At 43.9% G+C, this 12,127-nt stretch overlaps 1 protein-coding gene across 1 annotated transcript in view; it reads left to right on the forward strand.

Annotated features, from left to right (window-relative positions):
* Positions 1-12,127, forward strand: part of PLEKHG3 (pleckstrin homology and RhoGEF domain containing G3) — a 203,415-nt gene that overhangs the window by 39,001 nt on the left and 152,287 nt on the right. The window contains exon 3 of the mRNA XM_078662284.1: positions 10,760-10,860. Within this exon, the coding sequence (XP_078518410.1) occupies positions 10,760-10,860 (101 nt within the window). The remainder of the gene's footprint in view (positions 1-10,759; positions 10,861-12,127) is intronic.

Here is a 12,127-nt window from a genome sequence, read left to right on the forward strand (position 1 = left end):
GGCCTGGGCATGAATTAATTGGTGTCAGTGCTTCTGGGTGTGTGGGGATCAGTGTTTCTCACTATGATTACATCTGGGCCGTTCGTGATTAATAAATGTGAGTTTGGTCATGCGCTTTTTGTTGGTCTGTCCCGTGTTTTGTTGTAGGAAGGAGAGTATTGTCCTTTTGTGTAAATTAGTGATGGAGTATGCATGAAGTCTTCACTGCATCTGGGTACCAATGATGTGAGATACATTATATACTGTGCATGGACGAGACAGCTCGTGTGTTCTTACTTTGATAAATGATAGTACATGGGGGTTGGGCGGGGGCTGTGAATGGGTATGAAAAGACCCCGATGGGATGAGCTCCTGCTTTGTGTGATGTACGTAGGGTGATGCCCAAAGGAAAGAATAGACTGCGGCGTTTTGCTTCTGTTAAAGGGATATGATGGGGCAGTGTCGAGGGCATAGAAATATAAAGGCGTTGTGTGCTTGTGTGTTCAGTGATCTGAATGCACTGTGCCCCTGGGTGTGAGCTGATAAGGGGCGGGGTGTATGTTGTGACAGTGCTTCATGGAATAAGGTGGACGGAGAGCGTCTGTGTGCCTATGTTTAAAATGCTCTTTTGTGTATATGCATCTGGGCGTCTTTACTGTCCGGGAGGTGATGCTCTTGCTCCACTAAGTTGAAGACTCGGATTCCCAGCTTCTTGTTTTATAGGGAACCAGAATTGTATTTACCGGGGCTGCGTTGCATACCTTTTGCCCTATGCAAGACCCTGCATATTTAGTACGGAAACCTCCCACAGTGAGGTTGGTCTGTTAGTTCTCTTTTCAGCAAGAAGTAGAGATGTTTCAAGATTTTTTTTAATTTTTCTTTAGTTTTATATAGCATGAACTAGACCCGAGACAGTTGATGACTCTCATTGAGACCGCATTAATCACAGGCGGATTTTGGATTTATTCCTTTATTATCAAGCAAAGCCTGCTGTACCTTTCAAGATGGAAAAATATCTCCATAATAACCCACATTCTCGAAACAGTAAAGGTGAATGCCAAGAACACAACATAGAGCAGAAAGGTAATTTCCCAGAAAACAACCTTTTCATAGACTAGAAGGATAAAAGGATTCCTCATTTCTAGTTTTGGGGAGTCGCGGTATCTGTAGAACTTTTATTGAGAGGAGTGCATGGCATTTGCCGCTTAACTGCGCTGTAAAGGCGAAACCTACAAATGGCTTTAAATCAGATAAAGTTGGTGGAGGGGAGTCTGTGAAAGAAATGGGCCTGGTCTTGAAAGCAGAACTATGAATCCTTTGCAAGAAACTGTATGTGTGTACGTGTATAGGATTTCTATGACGTAAACCTGTTTAATAAAGAAAGTGGCTTAGACCATGCAGACTAAAACCATGTACTTACTGTAGCAAGCCAAATCTTTCTGAAATCTATGTGCATATCTTATGCCTGATCCCCTTCCTCTTCAGCACCCTCTTTTCACTCTTCTGCGTCTACGTCCTTTCATCACCTCACTTCCCCACAGCCCCCCCCCCCCACACACTATGCACCTAATCACCTGGAAACACGGCATTGACTTTTAATTCCTCACGTAAGTACTAAGCAGTTGTGTATCTCTGTCACGCTTTCACAAAGAATCACAATTACAAGCGGCACATGTCACCACTTTGCTGTTGGCACTGCAGAGACATCAAGGATTGGATAAGCATGACCTAGGGCCTGGGGCTGTGAGAAACTCACACGGCCTCAGCTCCTGGGTTCTCAACAGCAAACACCACCCAAGTCATGCAAACTCCTGGTGGCAACTCAGATCACAGTATGCACGCATTCCAACATTATAGAAGTGGAAAGTGTGAGATTTAAAAAAATAATCGGGATAATGTATTTCCTCCATTCAACAGCTTCCCATGACTAAAATGAACGTGTCCTCATGTAAAGTAACTGGTGCTTTTGTAAAGTGCTCCAGTATATTTGGGTTGAATTTGCGTTATATAAAACAAGCAATGAAAATGCAATAGGTCTCGCCTTTAAGTTAAAGCCATTTGCTTTGCTAATGGTATTGTATAGCAAAGCAAATGGCTTTAACTTAATGAAAGGTGAGACCTATTGCTTTTTTAATGGTTTACCCCACAGACCCGTTCTGCTTGCTTGGCACATAGATTTTGTTTGGAAAAAAATAAAAGAATAAAAGTAGTATATTGGATACACTTCTGTTGTGAAGTAATTTACGCCATGTTTTTCAACCATGGTATACCATCAGTTTACACCCAAATGCTAATTGAAGACAGTGCTACCATGCAAAGAGCAGTGGTGCTGTTACCATGCAAAGAGCTGCAGTGCTGTTACTTAAATAAACAAGAAAGTAGTCATGTAAACCCTGTATGAGGCCCAGTATGTTATAGACAAAGCAACATTATAGCCTATTAAATCAAACAATAGTTTTTTGTACAGTTGGAATTCTGAACTCAAGTGTTTGAAGGTGCTTTCATATGCGATAGTGAAGAAAAAGGAGGATCAGTAAAATATAATATTTGTCTACGATCAAGCAATTTGGTTAAGCAGGGAAGCCGCAAATAATCCATGTTTTCTAGTTTCACTTTGCACAAATCATCCATTAAGCAGGTATCTAGTTCTCTCCATTTCACCTCCACTGTTGATGCTTTGCTTTTATCTCTTTTGTGCATGAAGGCAGAGGGTGGCACGCAGAAAGCACATGAAAGCTTGGCTCGTTATGGGCTCAAGGTTCCAACGGGACCTCGAGCAGAGCCAGGATTCAGCCTGGCTTGAGCTTTCAGTGGCTCGACCACCCCTAGTATGCATAATTGACTGCAATTCTGTATAATGTATATTGGCAATATGGTCTGCTTTACAGGTGTTACTTCTTGAACTGGGGAAATATTATAAGAATAAAAGACAGTCCTCCTAAAGCGGGACTGTCCGGGGCAATCCTGGACGTCTGCTCAGTGGTCACCCTGTGTGCTCTCAGTGCTTCAGTCCCCCTGACCTCCACAAACACCTTCAAGGCCCTCCGCGCACATGCGCTCATGTGTATTTATTATTCCTGTGGCTGCTGGCAGCACAGCGCCGTCCTCCATCCCTTGTACTGGTGCACTATAGCACTGGCCTCGTGCCTCGCAGCACCTTTGCAACATGGACACTGGTGTGCATCCTGACCTGCATAGGATCTATTCTGGAAACATCCTTTACGTTACAAAGCCATTTGTCTAGACCACTCTTGAAACGTCATACGTTGTATGTACGCTGTACAGGGCAGCATGTGTGCACCGCGTGAAAGGTTTGCAAAAATAAAACGCCCCTCCTTGTTAGCGCCTGCATCAGGGAGGCGCTAGCTTTTGTCTCAAAGTCTGGTCTGGGGTCTTTGCCTCATAAACCGCGGGTGTCTGCAGAGCTGCACCCAAGACTCACCCAACTGGCGTCCCTCTGTGTGTAAAGCGCTGCAGCGCAGCACACAGCGCTATGTGCCCATGGAAAGGTTATTCATTGTGCTGGATTATAATCGCACATGCAAGAGTTGGCAAAATGAAGATCTGAAGCGACAAGAGGCCGCTCCATCCCTGTGCGCAGCAAGACCAGCGGCATCAGCTTGTCCCGTGGGAAGCTCCTGAAAGTGTAGCACTCGTACTGAGCGCCGCTCTCGTCGGCCAGCAGCAAGACGAGGAGCAGGGGGCCCATGGCGGCCAGCAGCATCCGTAGCCTGGTGTGGAGAGGAATGGTGGGTGCATTGAGCCTGCCGGTGCGCTGGGGCGACCCGTCCACGTACCCACAATTATGGATACGGAGGAGGCAGTGACTCTAAAAGTTTCTACCCCGCTCCAGTCAGGTTCCCCACAGCTCGGGTGAGAGGAGTGGTAGCCTTAGCCCTGGGCTTTCCCACACTCATAGGATCAGCCTGCAAAGGGGAGGAGAGAGGGGCATGACAGCCCCCGAAGACAGCTTTTGTAGCATGGATGCAGACACCATTAATTAAACAAGCAGGACAACATGCAGAGCTAGGACAGGGGCTTTGGCAATGGCTGCACAGTGCGATAAAAAAAAAAAACCAAGGCTAATGGAGCCCCTCCAAAATAACACACCATCTACACCCTCCTCCCCCCACACTGAACACACTAATTAAATTTACCTGTTGTGTAAGGTGAAGATCGTCGCGGTGGGAGTGGGTGGGGGGAGGCAGGGGGAGTGAGTGCGGCAACGTGGTGAACACTCTAGACAAGATGGCGTTGGACTGTCCACAGTCCGTACGGACACGAACATGCTGCCTGCATTGGACAGATGGCGAGAGCAGCCATCTTTGTCCATGCAGACGCGTGCATGGAAGCGTTGCGGAGAATTGATTCCAAAAGGTCCTCTCCATGGTGAGTGCAGCGCATGCGCTGCTTTCGCCAGACAAGACCTAAAAAAAGGAAGGAAAAACCCCTTAATCCTCTTCTCCCTTAAACCTGCGCATATGTACCAGTGGCGCGTTACTGCCTGAACAGAGAGACCACACAGAGCATGTGCAGAAGTAGTGACGTATCAATCACACTTAGCATGCGTACAGTCGCAGTGCAAGCCGAGAATTTGCGAACAGCAGTGAAACATGCATATTAACGGTGAGAAGTCAGGTCGCATTGAGCTTGCCCATAAGCATGACACCGGGTCACAGTCAGCAGGCTCAGAATAGTATCTGACTTCTGTGCACGTACCCTGGGCTCTCCGTTGAGTTCCCAGACAGAGGCTAAACAAAGGGAGAGAGTCAGCAGAGAGCTGCGTCTGTGCGAGAAAGGGGGTACAGCAGTGAAACATGCGTATTAATGGTGAGCAGGCAGGTCGCACTTGCCCAAGCCGTGACACTGGCTCACAGTCTGAATGCTCAGAATAGTATCTGATTTCTGCACAGTGGATTTGATTTTTGTGTCTGTGCAGTGCAGCCAACAAGCCTGAAAAAAGTTCCACACAGAGGCGTATAAACCCAGTACTTTGGCAACAGGAACTGATGAGCCCTTTTTAAAATATATTAATACAATATATTTCACAATAGATTTCACGGCGAAACCTAAAAATAAAGGATTGGCCCAACAGCCCAGGCACACCAGTCTCCAGCACTGAAGTGCACTCCCTTTCGAGCAACTGTGCGCATGTAAGCAGGAAGAATAGGTCACGTCACTCACAGTGCAACACAGCCAATGGAGGAAATAGGCTAGCTTATTGCCATGTCCTGTATCAGTTGTGAACGAAGTTACATGTTAATGACACTTCAACAAACCAATGCATGTAGAGGTCTGACCAAAAGTCTCTCTGTATGTGCTTATACATTTTTTATATTTCTAAAAGGAAAGCCACAGTGTTCCCACAAAGTTATGGGTGAAATATTAGAAGTAGACAGAATCCACTCGATGTGCATTCCAACACCTGCCGAGCCTTACAGACAGCAGCGTAACCCTGTGTGACTCATACTTAATGCTTTTGCACAGTGACGCCTTGACCGGCTTCCAGTGGCTGTATCTTGGGCGTGTTTTTCTGGGAGTGCTGATGTACCATGAACTTCCCAGAAGCCTCTGTTTCTCTGTGATTAAGATGTGGTAGGAGGAGAACCTGAGTTCCCACATGTCATAAATAGGGCAAGTTTGTGTTTGTGTTCGTGTTGTTACGCCCTTTGGTCTCTTGCACCAGAGGACAAAAGTCCACACACATCACGAGTCGCTACCACGTTTCCGTAAAGAGCAATTATTATGCTTGATTAAGTCCGGGAGCTGTAGAGCTAAGTGAAACTGCTTGTGACCTACTGTTACCACTTCTTTGAAATATACATTAACTGGGGGTTGTCTGTATCCAGAGGAGTACTGCTCTCTCACTTCATGCTGTGAGCTATTTTGTTTTATAATTCTGCCTTCCAGGAAGTGCTTCCTCTTGAATGTAAGAGGGACTGTTTTACATCTGAAAAGTACACCCCATCATCACTCATTCTTTATCTTTTTATGTGCATTCAATACAAAAGCTATCCTTTTTTTGGCAGCCGTTTGCCAGCATTCGAAAGCCAACACAGGGCTCTTTTTAATGTGATGAACAGCATGTGTGCATGCAAAACATGTAAACCGCATTTGTACGTAGCTGTGTTTACTTGCATTGCACTTTAAAGCCATGCCTATTTCCTTTGCAAATTTGAAAATGTATTGGACCTTTGGGTACAGCAGGTGAGGCTAAGTGGAGTGAAGGAAATTTATGAATTCCTCAATAGTCTCTGCTTTTCACATAGGGAATCCTCCAAAAATCCCCACCCTGCCTTGTTCTCTTCGTTGCTCCTTCTCTTCCTGTCCCCATTGTTACTTCCCACCATCGCATTTCTTGAGGGCAGGTTCCATGATGATGATGCTGCTATCTGGACTCATCATTCTTTTTCCTACACGAGACCTATTGTTAGCTTACAGTGGGCTCATAGCCGCCCATTGCTTTACAAAGAATACCTTTTAGAAGTGTGGTACTTGGACTGTAGTGCTACACAATTTAGTGATCGAAAATCTGTTTTGTTTTTTCCATCTGTATTTGTTCATTCTCGATGTATACTACACATCGTGTAATGCATTATTGTGTGTGACATGTTTTTCATTAGTAACACCGTATGGTGGTGTGAGTTGAGTTTAAATTATTACTATCCAGGTTTGAGAATTCATGAAGGTGAACATTAACTTACAAAGTTTAGATTTGGTAATGTGACCACAAAGCGCACCTTTCTCAACCTCGACGCTGACTCAGCATTCTGTTTTTGTACAGTGAATTTCTAGAGTTTTCCTTTTAAGTGCGTGTCTCAATTGGACATCCCACTTAAGGCGGCCGTCCTGTTTGCTTAAGTGGCTGTAACTTTGACCTCGTCAATTGTGGCTGTTCTGTTCATCAGTTGAGAATGTGTTGTTGCTGCCTGTGACATACCAGTGTTTAGGTTGAGTATACAAGTCACTACAACCTGTCTGATTATGAAATACAAATTGTGGCTTACCAAGAACGTGCCAGGTCTTGCCGCTGGACCATTACTTGCCATTGGTTGGCTTTGCTGACACTCTTATTTTCTTGCTTTCTCTTAGGTGGCTTCCTTGTTTCATCCCATGTTGATCCTGCCCATGGAGCAGAGCCTCGTTCCAATTCTTTAATTAGCTGGCTTCAATGCTTTCTCAGCTCGCATTAAGGAATTTCTTTTTTTCTTTTTGTTTAAGCGCTACATTCTCTCGCCTGTGTGCCTTTCCCCCTGTGCTCCACATTGTTCTTGCTCCTGGGAAACCGTACTTGTTATAGGCTACAAAGGGAGGGCGGACTGAAGGGGTCACAGATGGCCTATGGGCACTCAGCAGCTATGTGCATTGTATGTATTTTAGGGATGCTGGTGCTACTCCTGCTGCAACCAGTGCTTAATAGGTACGATGCCCGTTAATGTAACTATAGAAAAGCCTAACTGTTTTCTTTCTCTTTTCTCTTCTGCTTTCTATATATATTTTCCTCTCCTGCACCCTCTTGTTGTCTTTTTCACATTGTTGCTTTATTTTTAATTCCTCACTCTCTGCTATTATTTCCGTCATTCTTTCTCCCTCCCCCCCTTCTATATTTCGCACACTTTAAAATATCCCCTTTTTGTCTGACTCTAATACTTTCATTTGACAGGTCACTGTCTGTAATCACTTCTTGCCCTGAAGTGGAACTCACCAACACGCCAACATATTACAAGTCTGTCATAAGGCTTGACACGGATGCAGTGAAAGCAAATGGGCACTATAAACAAAAGTGAAACTATTGTATTCCAATGTTTATTTAGTGCTTACTACCCCGTGCGGGCAGTGAGGCGCTTGCCTACACAGGTAGCATGGTACACCTTCTGGATGTGTTGTTGTAAGTGCCTTGTTTTTGCATTGAACCTTTTTCAGTACGCTGGCAGGTTTGCACGGCTATGCTGGTCCCGTTGTGGTACTTTCTATGATAATAGTCCACTTGGATGACTCGTGGACTGGATGTCCATTCGAATATATTTCGTTTACAGTTCATGGTCCTGAGCAGTTATGGGTTGGAGGAACACATAGAGGAGAGATCTGCTGGTATGTCATCCCATAGCGGATTGTCCTTGTGAGATGTCAAGAAGTGATGGGGGTACGTGGCTTGTTGCGACTAAGTTAAAGTCCTCCATTGGCCCGCAACATGTGGCTGATCTCCGTTATTCCATGCCTGTTCAGTAGGTGATAGGGGGTTTATTGCTATGGACTGGAATAGCACTCGGCGATGGACATGGCCCCTAGCCAGTTTGCCTTATGAAAGAGAAAGTGTCAAGCAGTATAGGGAAATTATTAGGCAGTCTGTATGCAATATACACTCGTCTGCTTGACCACGGTTATGAAATAGTATAAGTGAGAGCCAGGAAGGTTCAATATTATTGTAATCGTATTTATAACGTGCTTACTACCACTCATGAGGCATTTAAGCGCTTTATGCCAGGCAGCACACTGCTCCGAAGCCCAGGGTAAATGTTTTTGTCAGTGGTTATTAGGTTAATCTTGGGCCCTTTGGAACCCATTCCATGCATTTACTCCAATTTCTATGTGGTGGATTCCATTAATAGGAGTTAGATGTGCTCTTTAGTTGGAAGGGGGCATGTGAAATGTTGGGTTGATAGCAGATAACTTTTAAAGGAGAGGTTGTGATCTTTGAGATAATAATAGGGCCATGCATTTGATTTGGAGCAGGCTGTGCCCAGAAAGAGCAGGCACAAAGTGGATGGAAAGTAAAGGGAAGTTCATTTGAAATAAAGAAGAAGCAGACATTTAAAGTTTTAAGTTCAGGTTCATTTCTATGGGAACACAGAGGAGGCTTTTTTTGAGACTGCAAGCAATTTTAGGACACAGAGCTGTAGTAAGAAGAAATATTATTTGCATGTGAGATAGTGCTCTATTAGATTATTTTGATAAACACTCAAATCAGGCAAACTGCTTAATCCTTAAAAGGATACTGCTAGACCACTGCTGTAGCAAGAACAGCTAATCAGTTCAAGAGCTGGATGCATAAAGTAGTGGCCGGGTGCGTCTGGTAGTGGCTGGGCATGTAAAGTAGTTGCTGGACGCGTAAAGTAGTGGCAGGGCACGTAAAGGAGTGGCAGGGCACATAAAGTAGTGGCTGGATGCATAAAGTTGTGGCTGGACGCATGTATAGAGAAACTCAGAGGTTTAGGCTTCACTCGCAGGCAGCAGTAACCTCATGATTATAGCAATGTGAGAGTGTGTTAATGAGTCTGCCTGTTAACCACTTCAGGACCTCGGTACGCCTCAAGAAAATGAGAAGTGAGAGCATTAAGCCTCACAGTGCACTTGGTTACATTGTTTGGATATCATGAAACCAGAGACGCACATCCCAACTCACTGCACATCAATTGCATTAACATGTTTTAAATACAATCTCCGGCAGTGCTGACCAATTAGATCATGGCAGGGCATCATCCCAGAAACTGAAAATAAAATGTCGTTTAATTTGCATGTCCTTCACCGAAGACTATTCAAAATGCTAGTCGTCCATGAAATCCCAGTTGACTAGCTACCACTGGCTTCCACTGGATCTACATGAGACATGTTCGTTATGGAACATTAGTCAGGTGGGAAAAAAAACACGGAAACCAACTGGCTAAATAAAAATGCCAGCTGTAGAAAAATGACACCATCAGACACATTAGATACCATTATTCAGTTTCAAGGCATAGCCGGGATCTCCAGGCAGGTTATCATGTGCAGCTCTTACCTTCTAAGGATGACTTCAATGCTTCCTTTCCCCAAAGGTGAGCGTTGTAGAGCCATGTCAAGGCAGACATGTACAGGGTGTTCCAGAAGTACCTACCCTTGTTCAATGTCCCAAACAAAGAAGCGACAGCGGTGTACTGACAGGGCGAAAGGGACCGTAAAATACACCGATGAGGTTGCACAGGGTTAATTGCAAATCAAAGAGCATTTTGGGAGCATAGTAAAAATAACAAAGTTACATTTTGTATATAAATATTTGGCTTCCAAAAGTTTTACATTCTCTGTTTTAGCACTGGAATATGTTTCCTTATTACTTTATTCCTGCACCACTCTCCCTAACAGTATTGTCTTCTTGAGACATATGTACATATTCGGATTGCTTGATTTATGTTTTGGTATGTGAGCCCAATCTTGCTGTGACGTCTGTGTAGTGTTAGGGATATTTTGTGGGTACTTTGACCTTGCTGAGCATCGCTTTTTTTTCATAGCAGTCATAATGACATTTTGGCTTATATCGCCAAAACTCCTGGAGTAAAATTCACCTAACCAAAAAAAAAAGTGCCCAGTGACAGAAAGGTCACCATGTCAGTATTAAAATGTGATGGACTTTAGTCCAGCGAAACCGACTTATATACAGTGGAAGTTTGCATGCAAACACTTTAGCTAAATTGGAATGTGACGAGTTTTTGGGCTCCTAAGAACTTTAAAACTTTGAGGTGTTTATCCAATTTCCACCAAACCTGACACTAAAGGCGGAAAAAAACATTAGTACATTCATACAGCCACAAACAAGGCTAATAGGTTTTACGAAACAACGCACAATTTCAAATGGTAGCTCAGCGTTTATACTCTCCGAAAGATCGTATGCATTCTGCTAGAAATTTTAGAAAAACATTAACAAATTTAGGTAATGGAATGTGCTTATGGAATTACGCAGCTAATTAAATTTAGGTAAAAGCCAGACCTACACACACTAATAAATGCACCATTATTGTTAATTTCACAGGATTACCTTGGAGAAATTATCGACTCTCCTGAGCTACCTATGAAGCCAGAACAGGTCAGCGATCTTTTTGGCAACATTGAGGATATTTATGCATTGAACAGGTGAGTTTTTAAGACCTGAAGATATTTTGCCGTTGTGTTTTTTTAGCTCTATTTTAGTGTCTTAGACTGAGGTCGGTGCTTCTATGTTTAGTTATTCTATTGTTTTATTTCTCACAACAGTAACGTTTAGTTTGCTCCAGGACCTCTGCTTCATGTCTATAACGATATTATATGATATATATATATTTTTTAATAATAATTTAGAGATGTATCTTTTTATCAAGTTGATCCTAAACCATAAGAAACATTTGTACTTCACGAATATAAATCCTCAAGTCAAATGGAGTTTTGAAGAATATGTAGTTAGTACAATCCTCCCAAACCGTGCTGCTTTGTTCTTCGCAGATGCACAGTGCAGCCTTGATGGGCAGCACCCACTAGAAACCCAAACACAGCCATCGTTTCCCCACAAAACCGTTGAAAATGTGTCTAAGGTCCAGAAGAGACGGACAAACATTGGCTCCTCATTGTCCTGGTCCATGCTGGCCACCCCTACTTTGTCAGAAAAGAGATCCCTTTCAACTGGACTGTTTACTGTATTTGTAGGAACATATTTTAGTCACCAGGGGGCGTGCTGGGCTGAGAAGCTGATGGCAGGCACCCGTGAGAACATCTTTCCCCCTCCAGCTCAAACTTCTTGACAGGACCCCATGAAGATGCTTTAAGGTGATGAGATTGAAATGCCTGACTGTACATTTAGAAGTTTCCATGTAGAAGGGTACAGGTGTGCGCCTCAGGCAACTGACCATTTTAAATCCTTCTTGGCTTTCAAAAGCTGTTCTTTCATGATCTCTGCTTCTACCACTTTATTGGCTCTGCTCCCTCTGATGATCTGTATGAGCTTGCTTTTTTCATTCTGGATGTTATTCCAGCGTTGTTAAAATTGTAGACTGTCGAATGATCACCATCGCTATCTATCCAGCTGTATCGAACATCAGTTTGTCATTAGACAAGGCACAGCCATGCTGGTGCAACCCCTTGGAGAATATTAATGCCACTTCTATATCACTGCACATGTCGACAGTGTCCCACCATGCATCCTGGATCTTTGTAACAGGGTCCATTCTTGCAGTGGTGCGTCTCCCATCCAAGGGTGTCTGAAGTACATCCAAGTGTATGCATTTTGACAACAAAGTTCAATAGTGGTGAAAAATGCTCTGAGAAGGAGCCTCCCATTGCGTCAGACACCACATAGCATTGAATGTAACAGGGTGTTTGTATTATCAGGACTTGTTTACCGCACCATTGTCTAAATCTGAGCTCCCAA

The sequence above is a fragment of the Lissotriton helveticus genome, chromosome 9, assembly GCF_964261635.1.
Source record: "Lissotriton helveticus chromosome 9, aLisHel1.1, whole genome shotgun sequence".
NCBI classification, from domain to species: domain Eukaryota; kingdom Metazoa; phylum Chordata; class Amphibia; order Caudata; family Salamandridae; genus Lissotriton; species Lissotriton helveticus.